This window comes from Mustela erminea, chromosome 6 (genome assembly GCF_009829155.1).
Source record: "Mustela erminea isolate mMusErm1 chromosome 6, mMusErm1.Pri, whole genome shotgun sequence".
NCBI classification, from domain to species: domain Eukaryota; kingdom Metazoa; phylum Chordata; class Mammalia; order Carnivora; family Mustelidae; genus Mustela; species Mustela erminea.
In genome coordinates this window covers 11,406,715-11,432,377 of record NC_045619.1, presented here as the reverse complement: position 1 = coordinate 11,432,377, position 25,663 = coordinate 11,406,715, and the positions used below count along the sequence as shown (strand labels likewise).

Here is a 25,663-nt window from a genome sequence, read left to right as displayed (position 1 = left end):
TCAAGTGGGACTCCTCAGGCCAGATGGTAACAGGGACAACTGCCTTACGACCTCACCGATAGACCCTAAACTTTTTCTTTCTGTGGCTGGGTTTCGGTGTGCCACGTGGCTTCGCAGAGCTGTTTTTTAAAATTTGTTATCTTTGGGGCGCCTGGGTAGCTCAGTCGGTTAAGCATCTGCCTTCAGCTCAGACCATGATCCCAGGGATCAAGTCCAGCATAGGGCTCCCTGTTCAGTGGGGAATCTGGTTGTCCCTCTGCCTCTGCTCCTCCTCCCACTCGAGCTCTCTAATAAATATACCAACTCTTTTAATAAATAAAGAGAATTGAATGGAATTTGTTATCTTTCACGTATCCTGATGAGCACAGAGTACTGTATGGATATAGTGATGAATAACTGTCATACACGTGAAACTAACGTAACACTATATGCTAATAATGTTGAAATTATTAAATTTTAATAATATTAAATTTTAATAATAAAAAACATATAAATAAACAAAACCTATGATCTTTACTTATTGGTGAAGTGAGAATTTCCCAAGTGTGCATTCTGTACTGTGGGCTGCAGGTGGGGTCTATGCTCACCTCGGAAGCTTCAATCACTGCCCACTAACGCTGTATGGGGTTGGGACCTGGGCCATGACCCCGGGCCATGTCTGGTTTACTCTGGAATCTACCGCCAAGTACTACATCCCTACATCACTGTGTTTCTAGGTTTATGTGCATTTCCTTGCTTAACACACACAAAGTCAACAATCTTAGTGCAAGTTGCTTTCTGTTCCAGGACTGAGGGCATCCTAGTCGGCCATGGAGAGGAGAGGGTGGTGTTCCTCGGCACTTGTCAGCCACCGACTAGTGCCCAGTCCCTGCCTGAGCCCAGGTAGACGCGCCCCGCACGGCCCGTGGCCTCACCTGCAGTTTGCGCAGCTGCTTGATGGCCTCATCTCGGTTCTTGTTGGCAGAGTCGATGTGGGCCTCCAGGTCTTTCAGGTCCATCTCCAGCTTCTTCCGAGCAGCCACTGCCATCGAGCGCTGCTTCTTCTCATCCTCCAGTTCTGCCTCCATCTCCCGCACCTGGGGGACAGGCCGACGGCTCAGACAGCAGCATCCACACCCAGACCCTGCCCCGCTCTGAGCCCAGGCCAGGCTGCACAGGGCCTGCAGGGTCCCACGAAGACTACGGGCCATCAAAGAAAGGGTCCCTGACCCTGGAGACAGGCGACTGGAACCTGAAGGAGTGGAGGAGGAGCCCGACACAACCCAGGGGGAGAAAGGAGAAAGAAGCCTGCCAGAAACGGGGGTGAGCGTGGGGGGCCGTCCACACCTGTCTGACCAGCTGCTTCTTCTTCTCCTCACTCTGCTCATCGCGGCCCTGCAGGTCCCGCTCGAACTGGGCCTTCATGGCCTGCAGGTTGACCTCCAGCCGCAGCTTGGCGTCCTCTGTGGCCTGCAGCTCGTCCTCCAGCTCCTCCAGCTGCGTCTTCATCTCCTCGACCTGCTGCTCCAGGGCCCGCTTGGACTTCTCCAGCTCGTGGACCTGACCCCCGCCGAGGGAAACCGAGTCAGGAGCTGAGGGATGAGGTCCCCAACATCCCCAGCCTTGGTGTCCGCTCAGCCCCTAGTCCATGGGGCTGTCCCCACTCCGCCCTCCCCAGAGCCAGCCGCCGACCCGGTACTCACGCTCTTGCCAACGTCGTCCTTGGAGCTCATGAGGTCCTCCATCTCCGTGCGGAACTGCTTATTGAGCCGCTCCAGCTCCGCCTTCTGCTCCATGGCCTCCTCCAGAGCCCGGGCCAGGGACAGCGCCTTGGTCTCCTTCTCCCGGGCCTCTGCCTCTGCCCGGTCACGCTCCTCCGCATACTTGGCTGAGATGGTCTTTTCCTCTGCCAGTAGCTGGGGGAGAGGTGGTCATTATGAGCCTCCAGCCCTCAGGTGAGCAAAGCCTCCACACCCATACTCCTTGGGGACTAAGGGTCCTAGGTGCGGGTCTAAGGGGAGGGGACCAGGCTGTCGCCCAGGGTACCTGGCGGGCCCCAAGTGTGGCACATGCCATGTAGCATGTCCTTGTAACCAGACTAGGACAGAGATCACCTCTGCCAGCACCCTGTGAGGCCAGTTTTCATCATTTTACAATCAGCACCCCTTCCCTGAGAACGTACACAGAACGTTTCTCCCTCAGAACTAGAAAAAACCTTGTTCTCCTGAACAACCAGTTGCTGTTTTCCTTAAAAACCATGTCCATCTGGCTGTTTAGAGGCCCACCTGTGGCGCTCGTCAAGGATGCCCATTTACGTTCAAGTTCTTGGGTGTCTACTCTCCGTGCAGGCCCACCCGCGGCCAGACCTCATCACCCCATCTCCCCAAACCTTCTGCCGATACCTCTTTATTCCCCAGCCCCATTTCTTAAACAGCCAGAGGATGAATCTTCTAGACTTTGCCAGCACCTTGCAGGGGTGCAACTGGGGACAGCAGCAAGGAGAGGAGCGTGGCGGGATCCGGTGCACCTCCACCCCCAGCAACACGTATGGGGCTACACTTGACCAGTTTGCCTGAACTGTCCTACCCCACTGTCTGGGCCCCAGAGCTTTTGGAATGAGGCAGAGGTAGTATGCATCAATAAAAATCCTACATCACAGGGATGTCATTAGGACATGTGCATACTTGACGTTGGGGTTTTGAGTTCAAACCCCATGTTGAGAGTAAAGAAAAAAAAAAGTCCTATGTAAGAGTACAACTGGTTCATTACAGACAATCTGAAAGATGTCAGACGTGGGAAAGGGGAAGAACACCCTGCTGCAAGGGGGAGCCCTGCCCTCCCCAGCGAGGTGTGAGGTGACCCCAGCCTCGACGCCCCATGGATGTGCCCGACGGGACGGGCCCCGGGGGCAGCCCGGCCGCACCCACCTGGTCGAACTTCTTCTGCTTCTTCTCCAGGTTGGAGGCCGTCTGGCGTTGGTGGTCCAGGTCCACGAGTAGGTCGTCCAGCTCCTGCTGCAGCCGCGTCTTGGTCTTCTCCAGCTTGTCGTAGGCGGCCACCTTTTCCTCGTAGCGCTGGCCCAGCCCCTCCAGGTCCTTCTGGAGCTTCCTCTTGGCTTCCTCCGCGGTCTCCAGGCACCCCACGCCATCCTCCATCTTTTTCTTCATGTCCGTCACCTGGGCAGGGGCACAGAGTTAGGCAGACGGCCCAGGTCCAGGGCAGGGGCAGCCAGCTCGCACGCCATGAGCAGAGGCCCAGTCACGGACATGCCCCTCTTCAGCTGAAGTGAGAGAAACGAGGTTTCTGCCGAGGGCATCTGCCTAGTGCCTGCAGCCCTGGGGCAGCCTCTCGGTCAAGATGTACACCAACCCTCTTGCTTTCCATCGTCCTATATCATCCTCCGACATCGGTCTCTTGCCAGGGACAGAGTCTGTCTGCTGCAGGCAGGAGATCTACGGGCATCAGTCCTGCAGCCCCCCTTCGCACTCGGAGCCAGAGCTGCCACACCAGCCACCAGCTACTCCCACCCAGACTGGAGCACAGACTACACCCCTCTCCCCAGGAGGCAGCACAGATCTCCTGGCTGGCCGCTGAGCCCTACATGAGATGTAGAATGCGACTCTTAATCTATTTCCGGTTACAGACCCTCTGACGGTCTAGAAAAAGACTGTGACCTCCTTATAATGGTGTTTTAATGAGCGTGAGATGCTAAGATCAGCAAGTACAAAAATACAGAAAAATGCAGTTGCTGGGTACTTCTTTACACTGTGACACAGTGTCCATGTGCTCCCTTGTCAGTGTGTCCGGCACGAGCTCCCAAAGCGACGGGCCCACCATGATGCCCCAAAGCTCGCCACGGCTCAGACACAGCGATCTGTGGTTTCCTTCACACCTCACGTACTGCTGCTGCCTGCCTCACAGCCTACATGTGTGATCGAACACCACACTGATGTCAGCCTGACTAGTGGAAACACAGACAGGACGTCTCCTCCACCACATGTACAGACCCCCCTGAATTCCACCCGAGACCCTGGCTAGCAGCTCTGGCTGGCGAGGGCAGGAGCTTCCTGAGATATGGCGCCCGGGCGGACTCTGCCCGGCCTACAGACTCCCCGCAGCAGCTCCCGAGTCTCCAGGGGGCAGCGGGGCACCCAGCAGGGGAGTGGTACCGAACCTGGGCATGGAGGGTAGCAATCTGCTTCTCCAGGTTGCGCTTGGCCTCCTCCTCCTCTTCCAGCTGCTCCCTGAAGGAGTTCTTCTCATCCTCCATCTGCTTCAGCTTGGTGCTCAGGCTCAGCTTCTGCCGGTTCTCCTCCTGGAGCAGCTCCTACACCGAGACACGCGGGACACCGGGGCTCAGGGCCAGAGCCTTGCAGGCCCCACACCCTCCACGGGAGGGAGGAGCCGGTCCCTCTGATTTGGAGGACAGCTGCTACAGACCTGGCCAGGGGGAGCAGGAGAGAGGAAGGGCAGAAGGACCCGGAGACCCTATAGATACGGGGGAGGACGGGTCATCGGAGGAGTTGGGCCCTGCTGCCGTCTTTACCTGTGTGTCCTGTAACTGGGACTCCAGGGCAGAGAAGTCCTTGGTGAGCTTGCTGGACTTGCTGTCAGACTGGGTGAGAAGCCCCGTCATGTTGTCCAGCTCAACCTGCACGGGGACGGGAGGGAGAAGGCCCATGAGTGCTTTGGCCCCACCTCAGCCGTCAGGCCAACCCAAAGGCCTCCCTGAAAGGGAGCAGGGGAGGAGCTCTGGAGATCCGGGCCAAAACCGAGTCGCGGCAGCAGGCACCCCTGCCCGGGGCCCGGGACGCAGCGGAGGCCTCACCTGCAGCTTGGTGACCTTGTCGGCCAGCTCCGTGCGCACGCGCTCGCCCTCGGTGAGCTTCACCTGCAGCTCCTGCAGCTGCGCCTCGGCCTTCTTGCGCTTGTGCTCAGAGTCCCCTTTGCCCTGCAGCAGCACCTTCACCTCGTTGGCCAGCTCCCCTCGCTCGTTCTCCAGCGTCTGCTTCGCCTTCTCCAGGTTGGCTTTCACCTGTGCGGATGCAAGCCACGAGGTGGGAAGGGGCAGCGAGGCCCTGGAAGAGCCGGGAGAGAGGAGTCTGCTCTCTCAGCAGCAACACCAGCAGGCCAGCCTGGGGGACACATGCAGCCGAGAGCCTCAGGCCAGACGCTCAGGCCTGACCCGCACTCCTCACTTGGCCGGACGGGACACACAGCCCGCGTCCTCAGCTTAGCAATGGTCCCTGCCCAGCTCAAGCATAAGGATCTATTATCACTAGATAGGAAGACTTTAGCAGTATCAGAACACCAAGAGAAGTAATAGCTGCTCAGTCAGGCTTCCAGTAAAGCCTCTGTGAAATGTGTGTTCTGAGTGATGACGTGATAATCTTCCAGAATATCTACGAGTGGCGTGTATAGAATCCACTCGACAGTCCCATTCTGCTCTCCACTGAGCTGGTCACAGAGTCATACACATGACGGGGTATGTTGGGAAAGGAAAAGCTGAAGGGTAAGGTAAGGCTTCCACCAGAAGGGGCCTGGATGGACAAGGCACGCCTCTGAGAATATTGTACAGGCCGTCACGTGCAAAAGCCTTTGACCTCTCGGGCTGCCACCCAGAGTGGCTACATGCCAGGGGCCACAGCAGGGAGAACGTGGTCTTGGAGAACCGTCTGGCCCAGCCCCTGCCTGAGACCAGCAGGATCAATATCCCAAAGCTTCCCACCAAGACTCCAGCTGAGCACGTGGGGGTGCTCCAGAGAAAACCTGGGGCCCTCTGGCACTCGGCACCAGGCCACTCCAATTCATGGGGGCTTTCTGGTCTGGCGGGTCCTGAACAAAACACTAACAGTCATTCTCGAACAACTTGCTGAGTCTTTATCGTTCACTTGTTCACGTGCTTTTACCTGTCATCAGCTCCAACAGTCAGGGATTTGCATGAGACAGATATCCTTCGTCTCCTCTACGATGGGCAGACTGAGGCACAGAGGCAGCGACTGGCCTGAGTCACACAGCCGCTTAGGGCTGGAGCCTGGACTTCCACCCAGGCAGCTGGTACTGGAAGCCGCTCTGCTCTGCAGGCCTGGCCCAGGGCGGCAGCCCACCTCCAGGAGGACTCTGCCCCGCCAGCAGCCCAGTGCCGCCCGCAGTCACGGAGCCCGTCCCAGGGAAGCCCACGCACCCGCTTCGTCTGCTCTAGCTGCTCGGCCAGCTCCTCCACGGCCTGCGAGTGCTTCTGCCTCATCTCCTGGATCTGGGCCTCATGGGTCTTGGCCTCATCCTCGAGGGTCTTCTTCAGAATGTTCACTTCCTGTTCGCGTTTGGACCTGTAAAGAAGCACCCTCAGGATGGAGGCCAGGCCTGGGCGTGCTGCCGCCCTGGGGTCTTCTCCCCAGCTGCAAAGAGCCTGGCAAGAGGCGCCGGCCGCCCCAGCCTTGCTGCCCAGCCATGCTCCCTTCCAGGCCATGAATCCTCCAGCCCAGGCTTGCAGACGCTCTCTGGGGAGGATTCGGGGCTCACTCGAACTCCACAGCAGTTTCTTCGACCCAGGTTAGAGCTGCTGAGGGGGCCTCACCCTCCCTGCCCACTCCCCACTCCCATCCTTAGTGACTTGGCCCCTCGGCTGCACAACGCACCTGAGCTCTTGCTGGGCAGCCGTGGAGTCCAGAGTGTCCTCCAACTCCGTTTTCAGAGCCTCCAGCTCCTCCCCAAGGTCCCGCTTCTGCTTCTCAGCTTTATTTCTAGAAGCTCGCTCTGATTCCAGGTCCTCCTGGAGCTCAGAAATCTGGGATTCCAGCTCACGAATCTTCTTTAGGGCCATATTCTTCTGGGTGGCTTCTTCCTCCACTCTGTCGAAGAGACCAACATCAGGAGGCTCTTTCCACCTCAGGGAGCAGAGCGTGAAGAAAAGGCTTTGGAGAGGAGCAGCCAAAGCTGCTTCTGGAAATCGTCACCATAGGCCTCAGGTGCTCCTCTCCACAGAAACATATCTGACGCTTCCAGAAGACTTAAAAGCAAAACCACTCTGAGAACTGAAAAACGTCATAGAAGAATCACTTCAGGGCGCCGGGGTGGCTCAGTGGGTTAAAGCCTCTGCCTTCCGCTCAGGTCATGATCCCAGGGTCCTGGGATCGAGCCCCACGTCGGGCTCTCTGCTCTGCAGGGAGCCTGCTTCCTTCTCTCTCTCTGCCTGCCTCTCTGCCTACTTGTGATCTTTGTCTAATAAATAAATAAAATCTTTAAAAAAAAAAAAGAAGAATCACTTCATTTTCCAAACTGAAATTCAGTGCTTGAAATGTAAAAATAAGTAAATAAGTAAATGTTCAGTGAAAATTAAAAAGGAAATGAAACGCCGCCTGCACTGCACCATTACAGCAACTAAGGAAAACTACAAAGGTGCAGTACATACCTTGGGGGTGAGAATTACACCAGTGCAGGTTCATTAATTGCAATTAATGTGCCCCCCCCCCCACCCCGGGGCTGCGAAGTGACACTGGGCAGGGCCGCATGGGGGAGGTGCGGGGCTGTTGGGGAACTCTGTGCACCTTCTGCTCAGTTTTCTTGTGACACTAAAACGAAGTTTTGGGTTTTTTGTTTTTGTTTTTAAAGCAGACCTATAACCAGAAAGTTTAAAAATGTGAGAAAGGAAGGCCTAGGGCACTGGGGATGACTTCTGGGGGACTAAAAAGGGACAGTGACGAAGCAGCCACACGCATGCCCTAACGGGACACGACCTATCTTGTTGCGCAACAGCTCCAAGAGGACAGCAGCAGCACAGCTTGCATGGCAGCAGGTGCCAGCAGGGTGGACAGACCCTGCTGTGGGCTGACTATGGCCCTCACCTGGCCAGGGCGGCCTGCAGCTCCTCCTCTTTCTTGGCCAGTTGCATCTTGAGCTCGGCGATCTGGGCCTGCAGCTCGGCGATCTGGTCACTGAGGTCAGTGGAATCCCCCTCTAGCTTCCGGCGAGTCTTCTCCAGTTCCTGACGCTGCTTCTCCTCTCTTCGGAGGCGTTCTGAGGAACAAGCCAGGGGACACCAACAGAGCCCTCAGTGCCCACAGATTTTTTTTTTCCACCTTTTTCTGTTTTTACAAAAAATACTGAGTTTTTGTTCTAAAACATATGTGAGCCTTAAAAGATCACAGTAAGCAGACACTTGTACCCAAGGCTTGGATGAAGGAAAGAACACCCCCCGAGCTGCCACGTCCGATGTCACCCCAAACTCTGCTGACCTGCCCTGCCAGGGACCTACGTTCCCCTGCAAGTTGTGCTCACGGCTCCTTTGTTTTCCTTTAAGTTGTACCAGGTCTGCTTCCCTAAAACACAGGCTTCATTCAAGAACTTAAATTGTGTAAGGGAACATCCTGTATGAATTCTATACAGTCATTATGGGCGATCAGGGTCCAATGTATGGCCTTATGATTCCCATTAGGACGTCACTCAGGTAACCCCTTAACCTTTCTGTGCATCACCTGAACAAGGATAAGGAGACCACCTGACTCAGGAGGTTGCGAGGCTCGTGGGCATTGGTATTCGTAAGCATTCACGACAGCTCCTAGCCCAGAGTCTGTGCTCAGTAAGGGTCAGCGACTCATTCCTCCACTTGCTTCTGTCACTCAACAGTAAAACCTTGAAACTGAGCAAGTTAAGGGTCAGTGCAACTGAGCTCCATGGACCAGTCTGGTGAACGGACCCCAGCGATCCCTGTGCCACAACTGATGGGCGTTCGGGTCGCGTTCACCGTGTGCCCTCAAGAGCATTGCTGCCATGCGCGCTAGCCCGGAAGCCCCAGGGTATGTGGCCAAGAGTGCTGAGTTGGTTGTAGGCACGTGAAGCTTCACGTGAAGCTTCAAAGCCACCAGGCAGCACCAGACTGTTCAAGGCCACTACCGATTCCCACTCCCACTAGCCGTGTGTGTTCAGACTGTCCCACATCTCTCTTAACACTCACCGGTGTCAAACCTGAGCCCCCCTGTGTGTCTGCCCGCCCAGTGGCTCTGCCCTCCTAGACCTGGATGAGGGAGAGAGTCCCTGGGCAGCAAGGTCCCTCCAGCACCCTGCTTCCCCTTTCCGGCCTGACTCGCCTCAGCCCTTACAAACGTGAAGGGGGCAGGAGGGGATAGGAAAACCCTCCTGGTGCTCAGTCTGGACAGTCTGGGCCCTACACGCCAAGTGCCCTGGGCACACAGGGCTGCCCCGAGTCTCTGCTGACGGAGCGGTGGTTTCTGGCATGAGCTCGGAGCCTCCGCAGTGGTCCCCTCTCACCTGTCCCTTTGCTACCTGCACGTCTCAAAAGACACAGACCTGTGTTCTACCTTGTTGTCCTCCCACAAGACAGGGAGACGAAGGCACAACTGGTCACCTGCCCCGAGTCAAGCAATGGCCTCTCGTGCCATCTGTCCAGCCCAGCCCCGCATGGTGTGCCTGTACGTGTGATTTAGTGTCGTCCCTGTGGACGCCCGTTCACTGTGCCCCCTTGAAGAGAAGAGAAACTGAAGCCCACGGAGATTACGGGAGAGCTGCGAGGTGACACAGCCGGTAAGCGGCAAAGCTGGGATCAGACTTCGGACCTCTCAGGACGTCAATATTGTGCAACTCACGGCACACGACAAGAGAGAAATGCCGAAGTGTTCTAAGAGCCCCTCACGTGGGGGAATATCCGTCCCCAGTCCAGCCAGTGCCCAGAGGCCCAGACGCCCACAGGGACCAGAGCTGTCCCCAAGGTCTTCAGGACAGTCGTTAGGGGCTGCAAATTACGAGCCTGCCTGCACGCAGTGAACACGAGACCAGCCCGGTGCTCCTGCTCCCGGCAGCAAGGTCCAGCTGGGGCCCGCAGCAGGGGCACCTCAGTCCCTGCCCGCTGCCTCTTACCCTCCAGGTCGGTGATCATCGCCTCGTGCTTGTTCTTCAGCTTGGCGAGGCTCTTCGATTTCTCCTCCTCTTCCATGAGATTGGTGGTAAACTCGGCTATTCTGTCTTCCAGAAGCTTCTTCTCCTGAGGGGTGAGGTGGGTCAAAGAGTAAAGTTAGTTGAGCACAGAACACTTTAGCACTCTTCAAAGTATAACTTGCCTGGAAATTTAGGACTGAACCAAGGGGAGGACTCAAATGCTTGATTCACCAGGATTTTCTAGATCAAAGGGTAATCCTAAAAGGTCACCAGCTGGCACCTGGGCAGCGCAGGCGGTTAAGTGATAGACTCTTGGTTTCGGCTCAGGTCATGATTTGGGGTCCTGAAATCAAGCCCCAAGTCAGGCTCTACAATCAGCAGGGAGTCTGCCTGAGATGCTCTCCCTCTGCCCCTCATGGTCTCACTCAGATAAATAAATCTTATAAAGAAGAAAAGTCACTGGCAGCCCTGAATCAGCGGGGTGGGCTTCCTCAGGGTCTACAAATGGGGGTGCCTAAGGCCTTCCTGGACCTGCGTCACCCTTTAATTAAGCTCAAGTAAGAAAGACACACAGGTGGCAGCCAGAATTGGGAAGGGGCTTCAGACACAATGACTCTACCGGCTATGTGCCCGGCCCCCGTCCAATGCGTGGGCTGTGACCTCCGCCTTTCTCGTGCCAAAGCTTCTCCAAAACACCCCAGCTGCTCCCCCCACCTTCTGCTGCGTGGCTACCACTGGAGTCCTAATATTAACAAGTCCCCAACCAGGCTGACCTCCCAGGCCCAGAACTAACCGAACACCAACCCCCAGTCCAGGTATCTGAGCTTCGTGTCACAGAGTCCATAGGCTGGCATCTTGCCACATCCACCCGGTCCCCACACTTGGGCTTGGGGGGAGCCTTCTGACCCTTTCAACTGACTCGACTCTGAGCTTTTATCTGCTCACTGGATAAGACTCCGACGGGGACCCGACTTGGCTCTAAGAGAAACAGCCACTACACTGGGAAGGCTGTTGGAGAGCACCCGCGCCTCCACACTGAGCCACCACGGTGCCTGAAGCCCCTCGGAGACGGATGTGCAAGACCCCACAGATGGCTCAGCTGTAAGTCTTGCATCTTGAAACCTGACAGAGAGCTTTACCGAGAAGATATGCCAAACCTTGTCCTTAGGCCCCACTCAGTGGTGAGAAACACCCCATTGAGTAGGACGCTGGCATGCAGAGGCCACAGACACGCAGGAGGGCCCGTGATCGCCAGACGCTGTGGCCGCAGGAGAGGGAGGGAGGCAGGTGCACCGGGATCCCGGAGCCTAGCCTGTGCCCAGATGCAACCCCCACCTCTGCCCACCATGTGGCTGGGCCCCCTGGGCCTCACCTTGGCCAGCTTGCAGTTCTGGTCTTCCATGATGATCTGGTCTTCCTCCAGCTTCTTCAGCTTGGCCTCGGTGGTCACCTTCTCCAGCTGCAGCTTCTGGCGGGCGCTCTCCTCCTCCTCCAGCTGTTCCTCCAGTTCCTACCGCGGGGCCGGGGAGACTGTGAGCGGGGAGCAGACCACACGGACCCACCCCACCCCACTGGTGGGCTTCCATCTTCACAACTAGGGCAAGCCGAAAAGGGAACCCGGCCCAACAGTGCGCTCGCTGCTTCTGAGGTGCATCCCCGAGCCAGCTGCCCCCCAGCAGCATGAGCCAAAGGCAAAGCCGATCGCCCTGGCTCCTCGGACGGACCACAGTGAAGACTGAGGGTATGAAATCAAACTGTCTGGGATCCCCCGTGTCTGACGCCTGTGAGGACTCCCTGCCTGCGGAGAGGAGCTCTCCAAAGAGCGGCCTCCCACAGCCCCGGCGACTGCAGCCTCCTCTCTGGCTCCCGGGGCACTGCACTCCATCCCCTCCACCCCATGTCCTGCAGGCAGCACTACCCCTTCTTGGGAGGAGGAAGGGGGCTGACCTGGATGTTCTGCTGCATCTTCTTCTTCTCGGCCTGCAGGTGCTGGCAGCGCTCCTCCTCCTCCTCCACCCTGGCCTCCAGGTCATGGCAGATCTCTTCGAGCTCCTGCTTCTTGGCGGTCAGGCGGGCCCGGAGCTCCTCCGCCTCGGCACACAGCTCCGTTTCCGCCTGGAGCTGCTCCTGCAACTGCAGCTTCTCTGCCATGAGCTGCAAAGAGCATGGGGACCACGTGAGCCCTGGCAGCTCGGAGGTCCTGGCGCTCAGGCTTCCCCGCCCACCAGAACAGTTCCTGTCTTGAGGCTGCCGAGGCTCCCAGGCACTCCCCAAACATCGTGTTCCGGGTCCTTCACCATTACCCTGTGAGCCGTGCACCACCATCCCCGGGAAATGGATTCGGAGAGATTTACCCAACAACCAGGAACTCTCTGTCCCACCGGGCACCTCCCTATATCACAGAATCCCAGTGGGGTCTGTTTACAGGAACAGCAAAACCTCTCCGGCAACTCCCAATACGCCCCGCCTCCTGCTGGCCAGCAGGTGGCAGCACTGGGAGCGGCCGGCCCAACAACAGGCCAGAGCCCACAGACACCTACCTGGGACTGGAGGGTCTCCATCTCTGTGAGCCTGTTCTCAGCGGCCAGCTGCTTCTCCCGGACCTTCACCAGCTCCTCCTCCTTGGCCATCATCTCCTCCTCCTGCCGGCTCACCTGCAGCAGCGGCTTGACCTGGGAGAGATGGAGGCAGAGGCGCTTGGCTGAGGATACCTATTCAGGCCCTCACCTGCAAAGGGCAGGCTCGAGGGGCAAGCTTCCTAGAGGGATGGCCAAACAGACCCACTGCGGGGGGAGAAGGAATAGGTACCAACAAAGACCATCTTCCTGGAGATGGATTCGGTGCTGGGTGTCCGGGGCCTCTGACCCCGCTAAAATACAGGTCAGGGAAACCACCCGTGCGTGCACAAAGATGTGGACAGCGTGTTCACATGGATGAAAAACTAGGAAGGAGAGAAACACACACGACGGGGAAAGCGGCCAGATAAAACAGGAAGTGTCTCCAGGGGACAAGACGCTGACTTTTAAAAAATAATGCTCACGAAGGAATCCTAAATGGCAAATACACAACACAAGCCTGGTTACACAAGTCAGAGCTCAGCTAGGTAAGACTGCGTGAGTATGGTTTGTGAGCGGAGACTTAAAGAGTAAAAAAGCGGGAATAAACATGCAAACATCGTCCTGGCACAGACACTGGCTCGGGGCTGAAGGAATCACGTGTGAACGTGTCTGCTTCTCTACACTCTGTGTTAGTTTAACTTTTCACAATGGCCACAAATTATCTATTACAATCGAAAGCAACCTGAACTACATTCCTGATGAAGGGATTTTTTGGGGGGAGGGGTGCCTAGGGAGGGGAAGGCCTGTACAGCTGGGAGCACCCCATGGCCCTGTGGCTGCTTGGGAGAACAGCACCCCCAGCACGCGCGGCCCCAGCGCCCAGGCCGTCCATGCCAGACACATGCCAAAGTGCACAGGGTCCAGACCCTGCAGGGCAAGCCCAGCCCAGGCTCACGTCGGCAGGCTCGGGTAAGGGGTGGGCAGGGAGGCCCAGGCTACACGCAACTCCCTGGGCCCCAAGTCCTTCACAGAGGCCAGAAGGAGGCGACGGAGGCCAGCAGAGCGCTGGGGGGGTCAGGAGCGAGGGAAGCCCGTGGGGAACCCACCTTGGTGAAGAGCCGCCACCACTGCCAGTTCCGCAGCTTGAGGTAAGCGGCGCAGTTCCTCTGCAGGACCTTCATGGCCGTCAGCTGCTGCTGCCGCTTGGCAAAGGCCCTGGGGAGAGGGACCCCGTCAGGGCAGGAGACCACACAGCTCCAGCAGATGGGGGAGCCAACCCTTCCCCACCTGAGATGCCTCAAGGCACAAGTGCAGGGAAGGAGCCTGGCCTTGGGGGTGAGTCCTGCAGGTGAGCCCCCAGAAGGTGACAAGGACCCAGGTCACCAAGTCTTTGTCCATCACCAAGGGACAAGTATGTTCACAGGGTGAAAGTCCCTTGTGGTTAACTAGCTCTGTGTCTAGCGGAACTGCTCGTCACTCAGTAGACAGACTGCAGCTTTCCAGCTCTCTGCCACCCTCCAGTGGGGGCCTTTGGTGAAAAACAACAGCTCGTGTCCTGCAAAGGTGGGCTTAATGTGTCAACTTGGGGATATGTGAGGACCCCATTTGTCCAAACACCACAAAGCTATGTTCTGTCTCCCAGGGCTCCCAGCTCACACTGAAACACAAAGCCACAAGCACAGACACAGGGGTTCGGAAGCCCAGTGTGCAACTGCCATAGCCACTGTCCCGCAGCAGGTGAGCCCTACTCCCGAGGAGAAGCTCCAGACTGGAGGACAGTCTCCTGTACTGGGAGCACAAGGGGCTTGGGACAGGCACCACTGGGCATCATCCCTACAAGGGACACCGTGAGGAATACTGGGAAGCACAACTTTGCGGCAGGCAAATCAGGCCCAGAGTCACCCCTTCCCAGCCCGTCACTTTAAACCCGAGACAGAAATCCAGAAAGCAGGGGGCACAGAGCTCCAGCCCTGGCTAGCATCCGTGCCCCTGTGCGGCAGGAAAGCCAGGAAGCCAGAGCACGGGCAGGCCAGGCAGAGGTGGGCCCCTCCGAGAACTCACTTCCTGGCCAGGTAGCCCCTGCAGCAGGCCTGGAAGCCGATGATGACGTCCGTGATCTTCAGGTCCCGCTCCTCCTCCAGGTGGGCCAGCACGCCGGCCCGGAAGAAGACCTTACTCTGGCCGATGCGGTACAGATTGCTGTCCAGCTCCAAGGCTTTGATCTAGAGGGGAGCAGAGCGGGCCATTCACCACGTGCCACCACGGGGCCCTGAGAACAACGCTGGAGCCAGCGGGCCGTCCCAGCAGTGGCCACTTCTCCGCTGGGCAGCCTGTCCCCCAGAGCCAGAGAAAGGGGGGCTCAGAGGATGCCGGAATGAGGGGCAGGTGGCTTCCCGCACAGAGCAGGTGACGCACCAGACAGCGGGAAAACACAGAACCTCGACATCAAAGGGACCAGAAGGGCTTCTCTCCTTCCAACTCCCACCTCCGTGCACTGCCACCACGGGCCACCCGTGCCCAGCCAGGCCACCCTCGAACCACAGGTGGCTGAGCGGCATCGTCACCGTCTCCAAGACCAGGACATGCTCCAGTTCAGGCCAAGCCCTGGACCAAACACTAATTAGGGGACCTGGGGCTTTAACCTCTAGGAGCCTGTGCTTCCTCAGCTGGAAAATGGGAACGATACTTTCTTTAATTAGGACAAGAGTGAAGAAATCAAGCAAATAATAGTGCCTCCGCCCCCGTATGGCTGTGAGATCTGAACAGGAAAGCTGAGCTCAATAAAGGGCCACACGTGCTGCGGACGCAGCAGAATGAATGCCCGTTACCATCACTGAGCGGTCTGGGTATAGTACAGGGCTCTCTTGTTAACCCACCGAGGCAGGGGCCCATCTGTCTGCCTGTCTGCCTAGGAGACAAGGACTGAAACACGACCTGAAAAAGGCAGAGCCTGGGATGGGACGAGTGGAATCCGAACTAGCTTTGGGGGGGGTGGGGGGTGGCAAATGGCCCCAACTGTCCTGGAGAGGCCCTGGGAGGAGCAGGGAAGGACACTGCGGGTGGAGCCACCACGCGCATCTGCCCTCCCTGCCCCACCCCTAGCCTGGACAGCCTGGAGAAAGGCTGGCCCGCGCGGCCCTCCCCGTCAGGCCCCGGTTCCCCCAGCTGGTGGCACTGCACAGCAGGGGGCCTTCTCCTCCCTCCCGCCCCCCCCATCACCTAATGCAGAGCTTCGCACAGAGGTGTCTACTTCTTCCTTCCCTCTCCTCTGACAACTCCCACCCCATTCTCTCTCCGCTTTGGAAAGAACACAGAGGAAAGACAACAGGAGGCAGGGGCAGCCCACCCTGGCCGCCTGAAGAACACCACAACACCAATACAGTAGGACACAGAACAGCGGGCATCCGGCCCCAGCTCCGCCACTGAGTCCCCAGGGGCTGTCGTTCCTCCCGACACACTGCTGCCCAGCAGGCACTGCTCGAGGGGCTGAGAGGAAATGTCCAGAAGCACACACTGTGGGGGCCTAGAGCCGTGCTCCGGGCTGGCTGCCTTGCTGCGGGGCTTCCCTTGCCACCCACACTGGGTGTGACGATCCCAGGAGACACGAGCAAGAAAGCACGAGACTGGGCCCCAAAGGAAGGGACCGGCTCCCACCAGAGCCTACCGTGACCACAGCATTAGTCTCCACACTGCCCAGTCCTGCGCGCCATCTCTGACCAGCCCAGGGCTAACAGGGCCGCCGAGAGGGGCCCCGGCAGAATCAGGACTGCGTCAACGCAGAACAACAAAGCGCAGCTGTCATCCAGCGAGAAGGGCCGGGTCCAGGCTCACGGGCACAGGCCATGCACATGCACACCCACCATCGGTGTCACCGCCCCCCACCCCCTGCCCCAGCAGGAAGCAGAGACAGCAGCTCTACTCACCATGAGCACGCAGGCCTGCTTCCCGTCCATGAAGCCCTTCGGAATGGAATTCGGTGTGAGGATCTCGTATCTGAGGAAGAACGAGAAGCCTGGTCAGTCCACTCCTCACTTGGATTCCACAGGGCCTGGGATGCACGGGAGAGAGGAGGACCATCCCTACAGGACAGCACACACGGGGATTCCCTTCACGAGTCTCCCAGGGGAGGAAGACATTCGGCAAATGCTACCCTGCTCTCTCCTTAGGCTGAATGACACAGACAGCCTTCAGGCATTCCAGAAAGTGAACAGAAATTCACACTGAGCTGTTTTAGTCACACAAGGGCAAGCTTTAGGTTCGGCTCACCAACTGCCAATGGCCCAGTGTCCACATCTGTCCCCTTTCCCCCAAGGCGCTACAGGGGCCTCTAACAAGTGGGACAGTCCCAGAAAGAGAGCCGCATCGGGCCAGCAACTGGCACTGAACATAATCATGACGCACACAGGACCGTGTCACTGATGTCCTGCTCTGCACACACGGCAGGAAGCCACAGTGCTCTGAAACCTCCACTTCCACAAAGTCCCCTGAACACCCCCGTCTTTGGCTCATTCCTCTTTAATTTCTCCTCCAAGATGCCTGGGCAGAAGCAAGCAGTACCAGGGTCCCCAGTCAAGAGCAGTGACAGACAACAAGGTAACAAGACGGAGAAACCCCTTGTCATACAGAGGGAGGCACAGAGAAGGAACGGGAGGAGCCAGCCAGACCCCCGCTCCACGGGGATGAGGCAACCGCTCCCTCGCCCATGCAGCCCGCCATGGGAAGGGCAGGCTCCCAACCCCGGCTCACCGCTGCCGGAACTCCTGGAAGACCACCCTGTTGGGGAAGCCCTGGCGGCAGATCCGGATGCCCTCCAGGACCCCGTTGCAGCGCAGCTGGTCCAGCACCAGGTGGGGATCCAGCTTGCCAGCCTGGAGAGGGAGACAGACGGGGTGGTCTCGCGTCAGCGCCTGGTGTCGACAGAAGGAGGCAGGGCAGGCCCCTCGGGACTCCGCGGGGTAAACGCCCCCGGGGGTGGGAGTCCCGGCAGCCCGCAGGCACCCCAGCAGAAGGCAGACCACAACTGTAGCCTGTGTGCTCAGGGAGCCTTGCGCCGAGCCGCACGGGGTCTTTGCCGGGGCTCTCAGTGTGTGGTGGGAGGCAGGGGGAGCACGTCTGCTCAGGGAGACAGACGGGGCCAGGCACCCGCACCTTCTTCTCGTGGTTGGGGATGATGCAGCGGACGAAATTGGGGTTGGTGTTCCTCAGTGTGGCCATCAGCTTGGCCAGCTGCTCCTTATAGAGCTGACCCACGGTCCGGAACATGCCCTTCCGTGTCTTGAAGGCCCCGGGCAGCGCTGTCTCTGACATGCCGGCCACCTGGTCCAGACCGATGATGCGGTCCACTGCAGAGACCACCCAAAAAAGCCCATGAGTGCCCAGTGGTCCTAGTACGGGGGTGGAGGGACAGGAAAGAGACAGACAGACACCTGGACAGAAGGAGAAGAAGCTACAGAACAACAAGACCGTGTCTACTTAGAATCTACAGAGGGCGAAGGTCAACTCCAAACATTCAGCAAACTTGACTTTACACAAGAGGCGGGAAAGGGCAAAGGGTTTGGAGAGCCTGCAAAGCCACGGCAGAGGGTCCACAGGCTATCCCCACAACCCCCCATTCTCATCACCCTTCTTCAGCCCACCGTGCAAGCTCCTCTTCCCAGAGAGATGTAACAGAGCTGCAACAGGATTTCAGGGCAGCGAGCCTGGCCACTACACTAGGCTGGCTCTAGGGAGGTGTTAAAACTTGACCTGTAGGACCCTGCAGTTCCACGTCCCACTAAGAACAACGTAACAAAAGAGCAGTACCCTGAAATCACACTGACCTTTCCTAAGGGCACAGGCTGGGAGTTAGAAAGTGGGAGCTGTTAAGTTACCTGCCATGGTTCTTAGGACTCTGGAGGATCCCTTCACTGTCTGGGGGCCTCCCGTGCAGAGCCCCATAAACTGGGGACCTAGGGCGCCTGGGTGGCTCAGCCAGTTAAGCGTCTGCCTTCAGCTCAGGTCATGATCCCAGGGCTCCCCTCTGCCTGCCACTACTCCTGCTTGCGCACTCTCTCTCGCTCTGATGAATAAATAAAATCTTTAACAATAACTATAAATAAATAGGTAGGTAGGTAGGTAGGTTGGGGGCCCAGAGCAGCACACGGTGTCAGGAGCGAAGAGGTCCCAAGGAGTCTGCAGACCCCTGCCCACTCTTGTGTCTTGCAGGGTCTCTGAGCTCATAGTTTTTATCATCTCACACGCCCTCCTTGGTTGGCACTGTGGCGCAGGCCCAGAGCAATGAAGGAACCACGTCCTCCGCAGTGAAAGGAAACGAACAAGCAAATCCAACCAATGCGGCTGGTGACCGGAGGTCCATTTTAAGCAAGAGTCAACTTCAAGTTTGAAGCCTTCTGCTCCTGGATATAAAAGCTAAGGACTCTTGGGGCACCTGGGTGGCTCAGTGGGTTAAGCCTCTGCCTTTGGATCAGGTCATGATCTCAGCGTCCTGGGATTGAGCCCCGCATCGGGCTCTCTCCTCAGCAGGGAGCCTGCTTCCCCCTCTCTCTCTGCCTGCCTCTCTGCCTACTTGTGATCTCTCTCTGTCAAATAAATAAATTTTTTAAAAATATTCAAAAAAAAAAGGCTGAGGACTCTGAGACAAAGTCTGTTTCCTACTCCTCTGTGGCCAGAGCTCAGAATTTCTCTGAAGACAGCAGCAGGGGCAAGGACAGACCCGCAAACTGGTCCATCAAAGTGGGAGGCATTCTGGACCTCGTGTACCCAGGGCCCACCCCACTAGCTACCAAAGGCTTCCTGGGAGTGGGAGGCTTGTGAAGGCCGCTCAGAGTGCTCAGAGGAAGGGTGAATGTGCCCCCACAGAAACCGGCCGTTTCAGGGGAGCATGTCCTGCCCCCTGGAGGCTGGGCCCAGAAGGAGCAGAGCCTCACCAAGAGCGCTGAACTAAAGCACAGAGGCTCTTTGCGCGCGCGCACACACACACAGTAGGACACACAACCCCTGAACCTTATGCTGAGATGCCCACAGCCATCCAAGCAGCAAGACAGCACCCCCTTTGGAGAGGGGGCAGCTCTTAAGAAGAATATGAATTTTTATGCTGGTTTTTCCCCCCTTTCCAAGATCGAGGTGGACAGCCTGCCCGCAAGTGGGGGACAGAGAGGGGACAGGGGCAGTCAGGCAGGGAGAGCCAAAGGGCAAGAACACTCAGCAGAAGCGCGTCGCACTGCACACGAGGGTCAGCCCCCCAGGGGGCAGTCACCTGGTTCTAGGTGGAGAAAGGGAAAGCGCTGATAGAAATAGGCCCTCTGAGTGCTCTGTAGTTCTGCAACAGAGAGGTTAAAGCAAAACCAGGCAGAGGGAGAGGAGGAGCCGACAGAAGCAAGGAAGAATTCCAGAGCCACCGGCCTGCCCCGGAGAGGTGGAACCGCAGAAGGGTGTGTGATGGGGGACCAGCGTGCAGGGGATCTGGGCCACGGTGGCACTCCCTCGGGCGCAGGCCCGGCCCTCGTCCCAGGACTGGTGAAGGCAGGCAGCCGAGGCCAGCCGAGGCCACGGGGAGGCAGGGGGCGGGGGGCAAAGGGCGTACCATCCTTCCACAGCTCCGAGACGAATTTGTCAGAGGACTGGTGCAGGAGCGTGGCGATGTTGTCGTTCAGCGGGTCCATGTTCTTCATCAGCCACTCATCGGCCTTGTAGTCCACCTGCGAGAGTTGGGAGCCCGGGTCACAGGCTGCTCTGGGGAGACAGGCGCTCCGGAAGCCAGCCAGCCCCATGGGTGAGGAAGTCTAAGAATGCGAACACCCCTCGACCTGGTATTTCCTTCTCCAAGAAAGGAGGGAGTGAAGAGTGTGGCAAGGCCGCAGAAGGACGTCCTCAGCAGTGGGACGGGCGACAGAGAGAAAACTACCCACAACATGAATATCCACAATGGAGGACTGGCTGAGAAATTTAGGCTGTGGCAATATAATGGAATCCTATTTTATTTTATTTTATTTATTTATTTAATCGTAACATAAGTATAAAGAAAAAAAATTTTGGCAGGACATAACCCAAATGTTACAATATTTCTTTTAATTAATAGAGCAAGGATTTTTGCTTTATCTTTTCAGGACGCCTGAGTTTTCCCTGAGCTTGTATTATTCTTATTTTCTGAAATACATTCTTAAATCCACTGTACTTTCACAGCAAAGACCCCAGAACAATACCCAGAGCAGGCCGCCTCAGGCCGCTTCAGCCTCCCTCTTCCGAACCCACAGCATGGTGCAGAGGTGACCACTGTCCTGGGGCCAGCACTCCTCTACCGCCCCGTCTGGAGGTTCCCCCACAGGCGCCCATCGACCGTGCGGTGTGTGATGCTGGCTTCATGCTACCTCTGGGGAAGTGTCAACGCCCCCGACACTGAGTCCTGGTCGCCTGGCGCAGCCATCACGCCTGCAGCCCAGGCCACGTGGCCAGGTTCACCATTTAGGCACACGGGCGGGCTTTCCATTGTGACTGGTTTTTGGCATGATAAATAACACTGCAATAAAAGCCCTGTGTGTGGCTCTACACGGGCATTTCTGACAAAGACAGAAGTGGGAATGCAGGCTCAGGGATGTTACTGTAGGTAACTACAGAAACAGCACTGGTAGTTCGGGGTGTTTTGGTTTTTTTAATGGGTGTTTTTAAAGTCTCGAGCTGTGTGCCTCAGCAACCACAGGAAGCAGACAAGCTGAAGGCCGGGCCACAGGCTGCCCCTCCACACCGTACCCCGAGCAGTGGGCGGGGACCAGGTGTGGGGACCAGGTGTCCCTGGGGAGCAGAGCCATGAGAGCGTCAAGGCTGGCCTGGCCCAACTCATCCCATGTTCCGGCTGCACCTGGTAGAGCTTCCAGCAAGAACACAGAACTTGCTGAAACCAGCTTTATTCGAAGTCCAGAGCTCTGTGCACTTAGGACACCCCTCCTCAGGTCGGGACAAGAGCAATTTTGCCATTTTGTGGCTGGGCAGCCTTGGCCATTAACACAGCTGTCACCCACAGTGGTGGCTCTCCACCAGAGCCACCATGCCCACCCCACATGTGGCAATGTCTAGAGACCTTCTGGTCACACCAAGGGAGAGTGCTAGTGACCTCTGGTGGGTATTAGCCAGGAGTGCTGCTGAACATTCCCCAACACACACGACAGGCACAGACGCCACGACAGCGCAGCCCGAGAGCAGGCATGCGAAGGCCGAGCGGCTCTCAGCACAGGCTGTGCCAGCAGCCAAAGTTACATGAACTCAGTAACTTTGTACAGCGGGGCTTACTGATTTTCCAGATGAGACGACCATGGCTCAGAGAGGTTCACTGACCCAAAGTGCCACCACTGACGAGTGGCAGGCTCTCATTCAAACTCTAGCATCTGCCTGTAGCACGGATCTCCCTTCCATGTCCAGAAAATGCACCTAACGACCAGACCACTGAGTACCAGTCTGAACGCCGTCCAAGCAGGCTGCGAGCTCCCCGTGCAACAGCGCACAGCACGGGGCTCCGCCAGCTGGGAGAGCCATGTGGATGCCAATTACTGCCACAACGGACCCGCTGGCCAGTCCCTACCCCCCACTCGCCCCCAGGGCTGCCCCGCCCCTTGGCGTGGACAGAATCATCTCCTCCCCCCCCCCCCCCGCCCCCCGCACGTGCAGCTGCGCGAGCTCGCCTCACCTTGCCTGCATAGTGCATGATGCAGAAGTCAGCTCTGTCCTTCAGTTGCTTGGGCTTCTGGAGCTTCGGGTGGCCACCCTGTTCCTGCACCACCTTCTCCACGAAGCTCTTGTCGGTGGCTTTGGGGAACCAACACTCCTCGTCCAGCAGGGCCAGGATGCCAGGGGGCCCTGCCTGGGAAAAACGCAGCACCCCACAGGTGAGTACAATCTGGGGACCCACCCCACCCATTCCCTTCATGAGAAGCCAGAGGTTCGGGTTCAGAAGCCCCAGAGTGTCAGCAGAAGGTGGTGACACCTGCCCCCACAGAGGGGGTGAAAGGAAGCATCAGCAAAACTCAACCTGGGAACTCCAGTCTGAGGCACCCATTTGGCTCAGGGGATACGGCACATGACTCTTGACCTCAGGGTTATGAGTTCGGGCCCCACACTGGGTACCAAGCCCACTTAAAAATTCTAATTTAAAAAGAAACTTCTGAGGTCTAGGCTGCGGCTGACACACTTTAACCAGATGGTTCATCAGAGTCCGTGCCCTGGAAATCACATGGTGGGTTTGACAGGTGTGTACCATGACCCGCACGCCCGGGGCACTTGGAGACACTGCCCCCCATAATGCGTATGCACCCCATGTGGCGAGAGCCCCAGCAACACGCTGGATTGACAAGGAAAACTGAAATGCTATGGAGCTTGGCTAAGCGGACTCCAAGGCAGATGAGGTCCTGCTCACTGAAAACCTCAACTGATTTAAGAAAAACTCATCACAGAAGTAAAATGCTTGACATTAGGCTCAGGAATCGTTTCAACCCCTGTCCCCGCCTTAACACTTCCAAATGCACAAGGTCCCTCCCAAATCCTCCAGCAACTGGCATGTCAGGTTGTCTCCAGCTGTACCCATTTCCAGCGGCTCAGGACTCTGGGAACGAGAGAGAACCCAGACCAAGAAACGGCTCGGGCTCCATGAAGGAGCACATCCTGCCCAACCTAAAACACAAGCAGGCGACCCCAGCTGCTCTCCAGATACTGCTGCCCACCCACAGCCAATGCCGGGGGCCGGCAGCTCTGGTGCAGAGTTAGTCCTAAGGGGGACAGAGCAGATTCAGCACCTGCAACGGAAGCAGCATTCAACACCCTGGCTCTGCCCATGGCCACGGGGCAGAAGCACCTGGGGACAGGATGCTACGGCATAAAAGCACGCCTGTTTCTCTAAGACAAAGACAGGCTTGTTGAGCCCACCCCTCAGGTAAACACTGGGTGGTCTCCCAGGACAGAAGACAGAATACTTGGGCACCAGCCACAGCCCCCCACCGGTCGGCAGCCGGGTGAGGCCCCTAGGCACCAGATCCAAGCCCGAGGGCTTATTCCTGCAGGTGGCACCAACACGGAGCGGAACCAGACACAACACCTCTACCCCATGTCAACGTGCAGCGGGAGGCGGGGCATGGGCCCCCCCCTCCCTGGAGGGGAGGAGTGACAAGCTGAGGTCAGAGCAGGTCTGGCTCTTACTGGCTTCTCGATGAGGTCGATGCAGGGCTGCAGGTCGAGACCAAAGTCGATGAAGTTCCACTCAATGCCCTCGCGCTGGTACTCCTCCTGCTCCAGGATGAACATGGTGTGGTTGAAGAGCTGCTGCAGCTTCTCGTTGGTGTAGTTGATGCACAGCTGCTCGAACGAGTTCAGCTGCAGGGAGAGAGTGCGACGTCAGCCCAGTGCCTGCCCTCCTGCCGCCAAGCCGCGGCCCCTTGGTGAGGCATGGGGTGGGAGTTCAGGATGGACCTCCTCTGGCAGCTTGGTGCGGGCCCCCGGGGAGCCCAGACCCGCAGGCGGCCTTCCGTTACCAAACCCAGAGCAGGGGTTCCTCACTACCTGGGGTCCATGGACCTTTCTAGAAGTTTGGTAAAGCCTTTCTCAGAACAGAGTTTGAAAATGAATAAAATAGATGGACTAATGAAAAAGGAAAACAGTTAGGCCTGAAATGTAATTATGAAAACTCTGTGCCACACGAACACGTGGTATTTCCTTATTAACATGCACAAGCTGCGGGCTCCCTGACTTCCAGGAGGCTGAGGAAGACGAGCGGGAAGGACAGCACGTCATCTCCACAAACTGCCGTGGTGTGAAAGCGTCTGCTTCCCCCCGAGACAGACCCTGAGCCCTGCTAGGACAACTGCGCTTTGTCAATTCTGCTCAATTCCCAATTAAAAGGAATGGCGTCACATCAACGAGATGTTAGTGACAAACAGGTAAGTCCCCTGCCCACTGCCTCCCTCAGAGTTCAGAGTCTCTCTCTGAAACCTGCCCGAGGCTAAGAACCTCTGATCTACCCCAAGTGTCACTTTTCCAGCCAGACCTCAGTCTCCAGGGCCAGACACAAGGTCTCCTCCAACACTCAATTAACAGTTGCTAGAAGAGTCCATCTGAGAAAGCACCTGCCTGCGCAGGCTCCCAGTGCACCCGCCAGAAGGTTCCGTTCTCGCCAGCACTGCCTGGGTGGGGGGTGGGGGGACGGGTGCTTGCTGGAGCTTAAAATACACCCAGCTGATGTGTCCTGTCTCCGAGAGAGGGAGGAGCTGGCCCACTCAGACAGCCGTGGGACCGGAGGAGAGAAGACTCCTTGCCAGGGAGCGGGTGGCCCAGAGAGCACGGGAGGGGAGCTCACTTCAAAGATCTCGAAGCCAGCGATGTCCAGGATGCCGATGAAAGAGGCGCCCTGCCTCTTGGTCTTGTCCAGAGCCTTGTTGATGCGCAGCACCAGCCAGCGGAACATTCGCTCGTAGGTGGCCTTGGCCAAGGCCTCGATGGCAAAGTCCGCCTGGGAGGGGACACGCCCAGGGGGACAGAATGTCAGATGCAAGGAGCCTCTAAACCTTGTAACCCTTTGCTCCAGTCAATCCCCCTGCACGGCTGTCCCCCAGAGAGACAGCCCTAAGGATAGGAAGAAAAGCTTCGCGCACAAGTAGGGTCATTGCAGCGTTATTTACAATGACCCGAAACTGAAACAATTTAGGTGCCGGACCATGCACGCACAGCATGAAGTACTCAGACATTCGCAAAAAGATAAAGAGGGACATATGGAGGCATCTACAGAAGAAACGGTAAGACGTATGAGGTCTCCTTCAATGTGAGAGGTGGGGGAATAAGATTGATGGTGAGCCAAGACAGGCCAGGAGTCGGGAACTCTTGAAGCTGTCTGTGCAACGGGCTCATGGGCTCATTACGCTCTCTTATTCTGCAAATGCTGGAACAGTCCCACGGTAAAAAAGCCATGGTGACAACTAAGTTTTAGAAAGAAAAAGCCTTGGGACGCCTGAGTGGCTCAGTTGGTTAAGCATCCAACTCTTGATCTCGGCTCAGGTCTCAATCTCAGGGTCTTGAGTTCAAGTCCTGCGTTGGGCTCCACACTGGGCATGGAGCCTACTTAAAATAAATAAAATAAAAATAAAAATTAAAAAAAAGAAAGAAAAGAAAAAACCTTGCAGGAAATAAAAAGCTGCCCAATTCTTGTCACTGACTAGGACTGTGACAATTTTTTTTCTTTATCTAGATTTTCCTGTATTTTCTGA

The 25,663-nt window shown here is 57.2% G+C and overlaps 1 protein-coding gene across 2 annotated transcripts in view; it reads right to left on the bottom strand.

Annotated features, from left to right (window-relative positions):
- Window positions 1-25,663, bottom strand: part of MYH9 (myosin heavy chain 9) — an 88,426-nt gene that overhangs the window by 5,308 nt on the left and 57,455 nt on the right. For both annotated transcript variants that reach the window (XM_032346410.1, XM_032346411.1), the window contains 23 exons: window positions 24,760-24,912; window positions 23,607-23,780; window positions 22,105-22,278; window positions 20,011-20,125; window positions 17,577-17,770; window positions 17,175-17,296; window positions 16,352-16,421; window positions 14,490-14,650; window positions 13,535-13,643; window positions 12,411-12,542; window positions 11,818-12,024; window positions 11,243-11,380; window positions 9,853-9,976; window positions 7,824-7,995; window positions 6,618-6,830; window positions 6,164-6,308; window positions 4,808-5,014; window positions 4,526-4,630; window positions 4,154-4,306; window positions 2,907-3,155; window positions 1,683-1,895; window positions 1,327-1,539; window positions 915-1,076 (listed from right to left, as the gene is read on the bottom strand). In XM_032346410.1, the coding sequence (XP_032202301.1) occupies window positions 915-1,076; window positions 1,327-1,539; window positions 1,683-1,895; window positions 2,907-3,155; window positions 4,154-4,306; window positions 4,526-4,630; window positions 4,808-5,014; window positions 6,164-6,308; window positions 6,618-6,830; window positions 7,824-7,995; window positions 9,853-9,976; window positions 11,243-11,380; window positions 11,818-12,024; window positions 12,411-12,542; window positions 13,535-13,643; window positions 14,490-14,650; window positions 16,352-16,421; window positions 17,175-17,296; window positions 17,577-17,770; window positions 20,011-20,125; window positions 22,105-22,278; window positions 23,607-23,780; window positions 24,760-24,912 (3,705 nt within the window). The remainder of the gene's footprint in view (window positions 1-914; window positions 1,077-1,326; window positions 1,540-1,682; window positions 1,896-2,906; window positions 3,156-4,153; window positions 4,307-4,525; window positions 4,631-4,807; window positions 5,015-6,163; window positions 6,309-6,617; window positions 6,831-7,823; window positions 7,996-9,852; window positions 9,977-11,242; window positions 11,381-11,817; window positions 12,025-12,410; window positions 12,543-13,534; window positions 13,644-14,489; window positions 14,651-16,351; window positions 16,422-17,174; window positions 17,297-17,576; window positions 17,771-20,010; window positions 20,126-22,104; window positions 22,279-23,606; window positions 23,781-24,759; window positions 24,913-25,663) is intronic.